Source organism: Eriocheir sinensis, chromosome 51, assembly GCF_024679095.1.
Source record: "Eriocheir sinensis breed Jianghai 21 chromosome 51, ASM2467909v1, whole genome shotgun sequence".
In the NCBI taxonomy this organism is placed as follows: domain Eukaryota; kingdom Metazoa; phylum Arthropoda; class Malacostraca; order Decapoda; family Varunidae; genus Eriocheir; species Eriocheir sinensis.
This window is the reverse complement of record NC_066559.1, coordinates 10,404,667-10,417,373: the sequence shown is the minus strand read 5'-3', so window position 1 is coordinate 10,417,373 and position 12,707 is coordinate 10,404,667. Positions and strand designations below refer to the sequence as shown.

Here is a 12,707-nt window from a genome sequence, read left to right as displayed (position 1 = left end):
CTATGTACTGAATGTTCGTGTCGGAAGCGAGGAGAGGTGCTGTGTGAGGTCAAGAGTCTGGTCAGGAAAGGAGGAACAGTGGTGTGTGAGGTCATAATACAACTTGGGGATATTTAAAACCATGGGCGTTATATCTGCAATATGTTAAGATACAGAAGGCTACCCCATAAATATTTAGAACCGTGGATGTTAAGGTATGACTGTTATAGTTTCCGCCGACTTACATGTCTTCTAAGCTCTGCCGCCTGCCTGTATTAATGGACTGGTTATGCTGTTCCATCATGGCGCCACAACTACCATGGTCATACGATGCGGCGGTTACTGGTTTGGAGGGAGAGGAGGAAGAAAGGGAGGAAGGAGGTAAAGATTGACACAAGAATAGAGAGAGAGGGAGGAAAGAAGAAAGAGAAGGGAGAAAGAAGGAGGGAGGAGGAAGAGGAAGATAAAGACACACAAGAATGGAGAGAGAGGGAGGAAAAAAGGAAGAAAAGGGAGTAAACAAGGATAAGGGAGAGAGAAAGAAGGAGGGAGAAGGAGGAAGAGGAAGGTAAAGACACACAAGACTGGAGAGAGAGGGAGGAAAGAAGGAAGAAAAGGGAGTAAACAAGGATAAGGGAGAAAGAAAGAAGGAGGGAGAAGGAGGAAGGGAGAGAAGAGAAAATAATAACTATGGTCTCAATAATGGAAGGAGGGAAGAAGGGAGAGGAATTAAAAGGAGAACAAGGAAGAGGAAGAGAAAGAGATTTCTGTTGCTATCGGTGGAAAAATGACCGAAAACTCAAACCAGCCGGCCGCTTACAGTTAATAAGAGATAATTTTGAGGTTATGGCTGTTGTCTTTTAAAAGGTGGACCACTTTAGCCATGGAGTGGAGCGGGGTCTGAAACCTCATCAACGGTAAACGGTAAACCAGCCTCGTAAAAATGTTAATATTGAAGCTGATTTTGAGGCGACTCTTCTCTTTGATAGAAAAACTTCCCTAAGGCACAAACCAGCCGGCCTCTTACAGTTTGAGGTCATTGTTGTTGTCTTTGATAGAATATATTACTTTTACCATGAACCAGCCTCGTGAAAATGATAATATTGAAGCTGATTTTGAGGCGATTCTTCTCTTTGATAGACAAACTTCCAGCCAGTCTCTTACAGTTAATGACAGAGATAACTTTGAGGCTATTGCTGTTGTCTTTGATAGAATACATTACTTTTACTATGAACCAGCCTCGTGAAAATGATAATATTGAAGCTGATTTTGAGGCGATTCTTCTCTTTGATAGACAAACTTCCAGCCGGCCTCTTACAGTTAATGACAGAGATAACTTTGAGGCTATTGCTGTTGTCTTTGATAGAATACATTACTTTTACTATGAACCAGCCTCGTGAAAATGATAATATTGAAGCTGATTTTGAGGCGATTCTTCTCTTTGATAGACAAACTTCCAGCTTGCCTCTTACAGTTAATGACAGAGATAACTTTGAGGCTATTGCTGTTGTCTTTGATAGAATACATTACTTTTACTATGAACCAGCCTCGTGAAAATGATAATATTGAAGCTGATTTTGAGGTGACTCTTCTCTCTCATAGAAAAACTCCCCTCAGGCACAAACCAGCCAGCCTCTTACAGTTAATGACAGAGATAACTTTGAGGCTATTGCTGTTGTCTTTGATAGAATACATTACCTTTACCATGAACCAGCCTTGTGAAAACGGTAACATTCAAGATGATTTTGAAGTTATAACTGTTCGCTGGTAGAAAAAAATTCCCTAAACCATGAAAATACTGTTAAGAGAGTGAACTAAAGTCAGTGATAGATTAGTTAGTGCCATTACTACTCTGAGCTGGGTGAGGGCAGGGAGGGATGGGGCGGAGGAGAGCAGTACCCTGGTGACAGCTGTGGTGCACCCCCGCAAAGTGGCTGTTCTCCATCACCAATGTGTGCTGTGTGCGGCCAGCGGCATCCTGAGGGGCCATGGTGGTAAATGAGCCTTACACAAACAACTTGCTGGTGTGTTTTGCCATTTAGTCTGCAACCTGGGACAGTGAGTATTTATTTTATAGTATTTTTTACATTTTCCTTCCCATTTACTAGAGCTGCTGTACACTAAATTGGTCAATGCGTCAGTCAGCTTCATCATTGCAGAGTCTGTCCTTATGTCTTGAAAAAGGAGGGAAGGGAAGGGTTAGATCTTGGGGATGAGGGAGGGAAGTGACAGGGGTGAGATCTTGCATAGTTTAGGGAGCTGATTGGTCGCCTTCCCATTCACTTGCACCCTTTCCCTTTGAGCTGTATGTCATCATCTTTACATATTTTGCCTTGCAGGGGAGAATTTATAGGGTCGTTTTATAAGACATTTCGTAGGCCAAGAACACCTATTTGATAAGGCTTTCGTAGGAGTTGTGGGCATTTCCAGGAGTAGTTTTATGACCCTGGTGGTAGTGTGACCCTTCTTCTGTACCATAAGCCTAAAGAAACACTCATTTGACAAGGCTTTCGTAGGAGTTGTGGGCATTTCCAGGAGTAGTTTTATGACCCTGGTGGTAGTTTAACCCTTCGACTGTACCATAAGCCTAAAGAAACACTCATTTGACAAGGCTTTCGTAGGAGTTGTGGGCATTTCCAGGAGTAGTTTTATGACCCTGGTGGTAGTTTGACCCTTCTTCTGTACCGTGAACCTGAAGAAACACTCATTAGAATCTGACTGACCCCCTCTTTGACCTTTAGAAATAGCTGATGTGAGAAACGAAAGTGTCTTAAATTGCCGGCCACAGTATCAAGATATCAAGATACCTCTTCTATCAATGTTTCTTTTAGCCACTCATCACTGTCTTCTCTATCACTTACCAAGCTCTTTTTAATACCCTTGATCAGCTACTTCTTTAACTCTCAAAAAATATATGTAGTTACGTATAGTACTTTCCCTCATGAACACATAACGAACGACTGATATTTAAGTAATTCTAGGCCATATTCAAGTATTGTTGGATACATTATACAAACACACAGTCATTCTTGCGACACATTTAATCTGCACTGGTCTCGGTACAGCTCGTTGACGTAGAGGGCATCTGTGTCGGCCATCTCCGTCCTCTGCCATGGGTCCTTGATGTCAGCCTCGGGGTCCTTGGGCACGATGGTCTGCTTCACGCCCGGGCTCTTGGAGAAGGCGTAGGGGCCGTAGTGGAGGATGCTGTCATAGTTGTACCCCACGGCCAGACTCCTCCCGGCCACAATCGCGAAGTCCGGCCTCATTTCTAGGAGAGAGGGGAAAGGAAGGTAAGGCTCTGAGATATGTCCTCTGTGGCTGTACTAACTGTTTCAAGCCATCAGTTCATTACATTCTAAATACATCAATTAGTTTCATCATTATCTTTGTATCTTCGACATTGCAAAGTCCGGCCTCATGTCTGGTAGAGAGGGGGAAGGTAAGGGTTTGAGATGTGTTTTCTGTGGCTGTACTAACTGTTTCAAGCCATCAGTTCATTACATTCTAAATACATCAATCAGTTTCATTATCTTTGTATCTTCGTCATTGCAAAGTTTGGCCTCATGTCTGGTAGGGAGGGGGAAGGTAAGGGTCTGGGATGTGTTTTCTGTGGCTGTACTAACTGTTTCAAGCCATCAGTTCATTACATTCTAAATACATCAATCAGTTTCATCATTATCTTTGTATCTTCGACATTGCAAAGTACGGCCTCATGTCTGGTAGGGAGGGGGAAGGTAAGGGTTTGAGATGTGTTTTCTGTGGCTGTACTAACTGTTTCAAGTCATCAGTTCATTACATTCTAAATACATCAATCAGTTTCATTATCTTTGTATCTTCGTCATTGCAAAGTTTGGCCTCATGTCTGGTAGGGAGGGGGAAGGTAAGGGTTTGAGATGTGTTTTCTATGGCTGTACTAACTGTTTCAAGCCATCAGTTCATTACATTCTAAATACATCAATTAGTTTCATCATTATCTTTGTATCTTTGACATTGCAAAGTACGGCCTCATGTCTGGAAGGGAGGGGAAGGCAAGGGTTTGAGATGTATGTTTTCTGTGCGTCTACTAACTGCTTCAGGCCATCATTCCTGCTTCTGTTGTGTATCAAAGCCTGGTCCTGTACTCCTATGCTCAGAGGGGATTCATAGGCATAGCACAGAGAGAGTGGTAGCTATCGGTTTGCCAAAGAAATATGTAAACAGTCTTCAGAAATATAGATTACCCCACATTCATTTATTAGCTATATTCCCTCGTTACTAATTAAACCTTTCTCTGTATGTGGTGACCGTAATACTACCACATTTTCAACCTAGGATGGGGCCGGCTAGAGCTAACATCAGTTTCCTCATTTCTTCATCATCCATGGCATACAAATTTCACTCTTGTATCCCTGCCGTTTATTTTCCTTTACCGGGGATGACATTGTGCAAGTTGACGGTGATGTATCGCGAACGGTCAGCGCGGGAGTGTTCGTGGAAGAGTCCGAGGATGTGCAGGAGCTCATGGATGACGGTACCCACGTCCATGCACTCCTTGGCATTGAGGTGCAGCGTCTGTCTGCCTCCAGCGCGCCCCACGGAGGACCTGCATCTGTGTGTGTGTGTGGGTGTGGGTGTGGGTGACGGGAGGTTGTCAGAGGATATGTGCTAGTGTGGGAGGTGTTGAGGAAGTATGTAGAGTATGTAGATGGCATCCTGACACCCTACCCTCCCTTGGCACTGTTACCTCCCTGTTACTCACCTCCCTGTCATGTAGCCCCCTTACTGTCACCTCTCTCACCCCTGTCACTTCCCCTCCTAACACTCCCTCCCTCATCCCCAAGATCTAACCCTTCCCTTCCCTCCTTCATCAAGACAAGGCCAGACTTTGCAATGATGAAACTGATTGATGCAGACCCTTTCTTTCCTTCCCTGTCAATCACCATCCTAACACTGCCTTCCCTTGCACCCGTTACACTCCCCCTGTCACTCCCCTCCCTGCCACCCCCTCCCTCATCCCTGTCATTCATTCCCTGTCACTCACCGCCCTGTTTCTTATCTCCCTTGGTACTATTACTCTCCCTATGTGACTCCCTTCCCTGCCACTCCCTCCCTCAGCCCTGTTACCACTCCTTCCTTTCCCCTGCCACTCCCCTCTCTCGTCCCTGTTATTCACCTTTCTTTCCCTGTCAGTCACCATTCTAACACTCCCTTCCTACCCCTGTTACTCTGCCCCTGTCACCCCTTCCCTCATCCCTGCCACCCCTCACCCCGGGCGGTCTGAGTGTATTTCGATGTGATCCGTCTCGTTGCTATGTCGATGTGTGAAGCGAACGCAGGTCTTGTTGTGGATGTCACCCATCGCCTGTAGAATGATGGACCTCTGGCTGGCGGCTGTGGCGGAGGACATGAGGTTAGTTAGTGTCCCTTTGTCTTTGTGTTGTTGACTTGCTTCATTGCATTATATATTAGAGATTTGCATTATAAATAACCTACACTGACTTCAACCCTCGTCTGGTCTGTCACTCTCTGTTCACCTCTGTATCTTGAAGTCCCTACCTGCCTCTAGACTAATGGTTCTTAAACTGGAAGGGGGGCTTTGTTAATATCCAAGGGTGTGTGTGTGTGTGTGTGTGTGTGTGTGCAAACCCTGCAGGAAAAGTTGGGATTTCTGCTGTTGGAGTTTTGTTGTTATCTCTTGGGCTAAGATTGACAAGTTTATGAAAAATGGAAAACTGTTGCCTTTACAAACTGAACTTTTTCATAGTCTGGTTAGGCTCTGGAACTGCCATCTTTTGCTTGTCTGTCCCACTTCCTAACCGGTGCCATATGACCATGCAGTTGCGGCGCCAAGAGAGAACGCCAAAATAATCTAATCAATCCCACTTCCTAATGCAAGGGTTAACTAGTATACCTTAAATAAGCCTGGGAACAAATCTTATCTATATATTGTCACCTTCGTAAAGAAACCGTCCAAGTCATTATTTTCTACTTTACAGGAAATCAGAAAAGAACTGTCATTATCTCATTTGGCTTAAAGTTTAGGCAGAAATGAAAAGGTCAATTCTAGAACACTCAAACCCTGAATGACGAAGGCAACTTTACAAAAATGGGCGTCATGTTGAAAAATTGATGTAGACAAAAACCTGGAAATCACTGAAAAATGACTTAGGCGATTATTTTATGAGGGTGACGATATATATCTTAAGGTCAAGAGCTAAGATTGAGAAGTTTATGAAAAAGGGGAAGTTACTGCCTTTACGAACTTCAGTTTTCCATAGTCTGGTTAGGCTCACCATTGTTAACCCGGTAGCAGCGGGGATCATGTTTCTTAATGGTTCCTCTAAACGAGAAAAATGAGAAAAAATCACCCCTCACACAAACCATTTCATAATACATATCAAAGCATTTGTGATCAGATTATATATCATCTATTTTGGAGGGTTTATATCATGGCACAAATTTGGCCCATCGCTGCTACACAGTAAAGCCACAAATTTGGCCCATCGCTGCTACATGGTAAAGCCACAAATTTGGCCCATCGCTGCTACATGGTAAAGCCACAAATTTGGCCCGTCGCTGCTACACGGTAAAGCCACAAATTTGGCCCGTCGCTGCTACACGGTAAAGCCACAAATTTGGCCCATCGCTGCTACACGGTAAAGCCACAAATTTGGCCCGTCGCTGCTACACGGTAAAGCCACAAATTTGGCCCGTCGCTGCTACACGGTAAAGCCACAAATTTGGCCTGTCGCTGTTACACGGTAAAGCCACAAATTTGGCCCGTCGCTGCTACACGGTAAAGCCACAAATTTGGCCTGTCGCTGCTACACGGTAAAGCCACAAATTTGGCCCATCGCTGCTACCGGGTTAATAAGCCTGGGAGTGAATTTTATCTGTATCTGCAAGGGGTGTGTGTGGAAGGAAGGGCTTATTCCTGGAGGGGACGCGCTGGTAAAGAGTTTAAGAACCTCTGCCCCAGACTCCTGACTCCCATAACATCTTAATATCACACTCATCTTTGCTCTAGATTTTTTGTCTGTTGTATACACTGCATGATATACTATGCAATGATGTTAGTCACTGTATACTAATGACCATGAATGCATATTGTTATTGTACTACTAATGGTCATGGATGTATATAGTGATTGTAAGTACTAATCCCTATGAATGTTTTTTGTAATTGCCAGAGTGGGACCAAGTTGAGTGGATTGGAAACTAACGAGAATGGAAGTGACCCTCTACCAAGTCTTCATGCCTCTACCTCCCCACCCCCACGCCCACACACACACACACACACACACACACACACACCACCTCAGGAAGATGCCGGCCACTCACTGATGCTGTCCCCAAACACATAAGGCACCACACCTCCATGCCACAGGAAGACCGTCTGCTCCTCCTCCTCCTCCTCCTGTACAAAGGGAAGAATTGGGTCACTTTGTATAAGGTAAGTCATGTGAAGGTTTAGTGCATGATGACTAATGTTTACACTGGTATGCAAACTGTCTACTCATGCTCATCCTCCCTCTGCTTGTCTGTCCAACTTCCTAATGCAAGAGTTAACTAGTATATCCCAGTGCTTTCATCCCTCTCACTGGTAAACTCTGGAATAGCCATCTTTTGCTTGTCTGTCCAACTTCCTAATGCAAGAGTTAACTAGTATACCTTAATTCCTTCATCCCTTTCACTGGTAAACTCTTGGCAGCTTTCTTTTGCTGGTCTGTCCAACTTCCTAATGCAAGAGTTAACTAGTATACCTTAATTCCTTCATCCCTCTCACTGGTAAACTCTGGAACTGCCATCTTTTACTTGTCTGTCCAACATCCTAATGCAAGAGTTAACTAATATATCCCAGTGCTTTCATCCCTCTCACTGGTAAACTCTTGAACAGCCATCTTTTGATTGTCTGTCCAACTTCCTAATGCAAGAGTTAACTAGTATACCTTAATTCCTTCATCCCTCTCACTGTAACCTCTGGAGCAGCCATCTTTCTTTTCTTTCTTTGTCCCGTGACTGCACACATATGGAGCCAAGATGTATCTCCAACCTTTCGTGTCATCTTGCAGCTACTTTTCAGAGGAGTAGCAATTTTTTTTTTCTTCATATAATTCTGTCTTGCTCTTGGAGGAGGAGAGGAGGAGGAGGAGGAGGAGGAGGAAGGAGTAGGAGAAGAAGGAGAAAGAGGAGGAGGAGGAGGAGGAGGAAGGAGTAGGAGAAGGAGAAAGAGGAGAGGAGAGGAGGAGGGAGTAGGAGAAGAAGGAGAAAGAGGAGGAGGAGGAGGAAGTAGGAGAAGAAGGAGAAAGAGGAGGAGGAGGAGGAGGAAGAAGGAGGAGGAGGGTGTGTATAGTTACCCAATCCTCGTCCTCGGTTCTATGGGAGGCTGTTGTTGCTGTTGTTGCTGTTGTTGTTGTTGGTGGTGGTGGTGATGGTGGTGATGGTGGTGTAGAGGGGGTCACTGCAGCCTCCGTCATCACCACTATCATCATCATCATCATCATCATCATCTTGAATCTGTATCATCACTATTGTTATCATTATTATTATTATTATTATTATTATTATTATTATTATCCTCTCTCTCTCTCTCTCTCTCTCTCTCTCTCTCTCTCTCTCTCTCTCTCTCTCTCTCTCTCTTAACAACCCCCCCCCCCCCAACACATACACTCAAGGAATTATAATGTTTTGATCCGCGCCTAAAAAAAAAAAAAAAAAAAAAAAAACACGAGAGAGGGGGAGCATTCAACACGAGTATTATCACTGATAGGCAAAAGTCGGTATTCTCAGATTCTTCCAGCCCTGACATCAACTGTTTACAAAGGCAAAAACGGTGGTCAATCGCTTTCTAATTAGCCTTTCTGTTGGTTCACGGCACAGAAGAATGATCAAACTACCACCAGGGTCATAAAACTACCCCTGGCAATGCCCCGAACTCCTATGAAAGCCTTGTCGAGTATGTGTACTTGGGTTCCGAAATGTTGACGAATTTGACCCTGAGGAAGCATAGGCAATACTCACATAACACAGAGGACGGAACGAGGGTGTCAGGAAGAAGTAGTAGTAGTAGTAGTAGTAGTAGTAGTAGTAGTAGTGGTAAGCAGTCTACACTCCCTCGCTCCTATGCCCTGGAAAGCCTCGACCGTGTTAGTCCGGACAGCACAGTGACGACCCCTGACTAACGTTCAACAAGCACCCACGCTGTCACTTCTTATGCCTTATAATGTGTTGTTTATGTGCCTGGACACGGACGGGGCCTGACAGGGAGTCTGGTGTGTTGTGTTGATTACAAGTTTGACAGTTACGTTAGCCATCACTTAAGCGCCTCCTTCGCCTCCTCCTCCTCCAGTTAGTCACCTCAGTGTTATGTCTTGTCAATCTCCTTCCCGTGTTAGAAGTCACGTTAGCCTTCATGTTAGCACCTCCTCCTCCTCCTCCTGTCAGTCACCTCAGTGTTATGTCTTGTCAATTTCCTTCCCGTGTATTATTGCAAGTGTTGAAAAGAGAAATCGCTCCTTGAAGGGTACGAGAATAGGAAGGGCAGCTGTTAGGAGGCTTGCCCAGGTTAACTGCTGTGTGGGTTAGAGTCGGGGGATGGGTGGGTGAGTTAAGTGACGCGCCTCCTGGCTCCTGATGCTCCCCGTTAAGTATATATATATTTTTTTACAACAAAGAAGGCAGCTCAAGGGCACAAAAAAGGGAAACAATAATAAAAAAGCCCGCTACTCGCTGCTCCTAAAAAAGAATCATAAGAGGTGGTCGAAAGAGAGGTCAATTTCGGGAGGAGTGTCTGTATTCTGTTACCGTAAAGAATAATAATGAAAACTTAATATATACAAGGCCCAGTTACGTGTCTTCATTGTCTATGCACGAATAATTACTAGGAGAAAGAAAAAAAATACGTTGCCATTCTCATAATATATCCCTCTACCGTAAGAAAATAATGAACTTGATAAACTTTACATTTGCAAGACCTACCTACCTTCATTTCCTATAGGCGAGTATTTATGAGAACAGAGAAATACCTATGGGCGAATAACCATCAGAGCAGAGAGAGGGAGAAGCCAGCATCAATTTCTGTGGTGCCTCGATCATTCTCTCGTCCAATTATGCAAGACCCACTTACCTTCATTTCCTATAGGCGAGTATTTATGAGAACTGAGAAATACCTATGGGCGAATAACCATCAGAGCAGAGAGAGAGGGAGAAAACAGCATCAATTTCTGTGGTGCCTCGATCATTCGTTCAATTAAAAGCTACCGTCATTCACTTACCGTCATTGCCTCAGTACGAATCACCCATTAGAGCTTAAAGAGAGAGAGAGAAACACCCGCAACAACTTCTAAGGTGCTCTGATCATTCTCTCGTTTGACTGGGTGCGGCGCCGGCCAGTCTATAGGGCAGGGTACGGGGTAGGGGGCAGGCTATGGAGGGGTACGGAGTCAGTCCAGTCAGGCATCCCTCAGCGGTGGGCGGGAGAGGAACAGAAGACGATCGGGGAAGGAAGGAGTTTGTCAGCGGCTAAGGAAGCTTGGAGAAGGAGCAAAACCAGGTAGGGAAAGAAAGGAGTTTGTGAGCGATAAGGGAGGCCTGGATAACCATAGCATACCATTAGAATATCTTAGAAGTTTATTATTAGAGGAGGAGGGAGGAGGAGCATAACGAGTCTGTCCTTTAAGTGTTAAGCAGAATTATCGAAGTGAAAGAAGGACGGTGAATGATCTTGCGGAGGAAAGGGAGATGAGACGAGAGGAAAGAAGAGGAGAGAAGAGGTGGTGGTGGTGGTGATGGTGGTGGAAAGTGACTCGTATATGAAGTGCCATTATTGAGGTCTTGTCAAGGAGAGGAAAAGGAAAGGAAAGGGAAATAAAAGGAAAATCAGAAAATGTAGCTAAAAAAAAACTTGAGTGATAAGATAATGAGTGCTATTAGTGAAGCTACATTTATATTGACGCTGATGAGGTATAATTATTAAGGGGTAGTTTATGTACATTGAGTTTGTGATCGATATGGTACAAGAATTTAGCGGTATAATGAGTGACATCATTATAGTTAGTGGAATGATAAGTTAGTTGTATATAATAAGTTAGTGATATAATAAATTAGTGATAGTTAGTGGTAGTTCAAGTATCTATAGTTAATGTTTGCGTGTGACAGGGATGGTGGTGGTGGTAGATGGGATGGTGGTAGCTTGGATAGTGGTGGAGTGGTTGTACCTGACTCAGTAATAGTGGTAGATGGGATGGTGATAACTTGGATAGCGGTGGTTGGATAGTGGTAATTGTTGTTGTTGGTGGTGGTGATTTTAGTGGTGGTGGTGGTGGTGGTTCCGACGCAGCAATAATGGTAGATGCGATGGTGGTAGTTGGTGATATTGGTGTTGGTGATATTGGTGGTGGTGGTGGTTTCCGACGCAGTAATAGTGGTAGATGCGATGGTGGTAGTTGGTGATATTGGTGTAGGTGATATTGGTGGTGGTGGTGGTTTCCGACGCAGCAATAGTGGTAGATGCGATGGTGGTAGTTGGTGATATTGGTGGTGGTGGTGGTTTCCGACGCAGTAATAGTGGTAGATGCGATGGTGGTAGTTGGTGATATTGGTGGTGGTGGTGGTTTCCGACGCAGCAATAGTGGTAGATGCGATGGCTGTAGCTTGGGTAGTGGTGTTGGTGGTGATGATGATGGTGGTGGTGGTGGTGGTATTGGTGGTGATGATGATGGTGGTGGTGGTGGTGGTATTGGTGGTGGTGGTGATGGTGGTGGTGGTGTTGGTGGTGATGATGATGGTGGTGGTGGTGATGATGGTGGTGGTGGTGGTGGTATTGGTGGTGGTGATGATGGTGGTGGTGGTGTTGGTGGTGATGATGATGGTGGTGGTGGTGGTGGTGATGATGGTGGTGGTGGTGGTGGTATTGGTGACCGTTCCCTGTGGTGATAGTGGTGATGAATCTTGAGTAATGCAATGATACGTCATGATATTACTGGAGGTGGTGGTGGTGGTGATGATGTGGTGGTGGTGGTGATGATGTGGTGGTGGTGGTGGTATTGGTGGTGGTGATGATGGTGGTGGTGGTGTTGGTGGTGATGATGATGGTGGTGGTATTGGTGACCGTTCCCTGTGGTGATAGTGGTGATGAATCTTGAGTAATGCAATGATACGTCATGATATTACTGGAGGTGGTGGTGGTGGTGATGATGTGGTGGTGGTGGTGGTGAAGTGAAGTTAGGGATATCCACATAACTGCGCGTTGCCTCGGTGCGCATCTCCGCGGTGGTGATGGTAGTAGTGGTGGTGATGATCGTGACTTTCTTGGTGGTGATAGTGGTGGTGATGATGGTGGGTGATTTTGGGTACTGAAGCGATACTGGTGTTGTGGTGATACTGGTGATGGTGATGATGTTAATATTGGGTGGTGAGTTGGTGGTGGTGATGGTGGTGATTGGGTAGTGAAGTGGTGATGTACCTGGAGGTGGTGGTGATGATGGTGATGATTGGGTTATGAGGTGGTGATGGTGGTGGTGGTATTGGGTGGTGGTGATGATGATGATTAGATTACCTTGGTGGTGGTGGTTATGGTGGTGGTGGTGGTGATATTGGGTGGTGGTGATGGCGGCGGTGGTGATGGTAGTGATGGTGGTGGTGGTGGTGGTGATGGTGATGGCGGCGGTGGTGATGGTAGTGATGGTGGTGGTGGTGGTGGTGATGGTGATGGTGGTGGTGATGGCGGCGGTGGTGGTGGTAGTGATG

General features: G+C 45.2%; 1 protein-coding gene and 1 long non-coding RNA gene across 2 annotated transcripts in view; one reads left to right on the top strand and one right to left on the bottom strand.

Annotated features, from left to right (window-relative positions):
- Nucleotides 1-1,621: 1,621 nt before the first annotated feature.
- On the bottom strand, nucleotides 1,622-9,652 carry LOC126982692 (astacin-like). The gene is made up of 6 exons (XM_050834969.1): nucleotides 8,982-9,652; nucleotides 8,318-8,477; nucleotides 7,302-7,377; nucleotides 5,229-5,352; nucleotides 4,392-4,570; nucleotides 1,622-3,250 (listed from the first exon to the last, which is right to left on the bottom strand). The coding sequence occupies exons 2-6, from the start codon at nucleotides 8,468-8,470 to the stop codon at nucleotides 3,003-3,005; spliced, it is 780 nt and encodes a 259-aa protein (XP_050690926.1). The 5' UTR covers nucleotides 8,471-8,477; nucleotides 8,982-9,652; the 3' UTR covers nucleotides 1,622-3,002.
- A 698-nt stretch (nucleotides 9,653-10,350) lies between these two features.
- Nucleotides 10,351-12,707, top strand: part of LOC126982693 (uncharacterized) — a 9,233-nt gene continuing 6,876 nt past the window's right edge. Inside the window, exon 1 of the long non-coding RNA XR_007735298.1 lies at nucleotides 10,351-10,512. This is a non-coding gene — a long non-coding RNA (uncharacterized LOC126982693). The remainder of the gene's footprint in view (nucleotides 10,513-12,707) is intronic.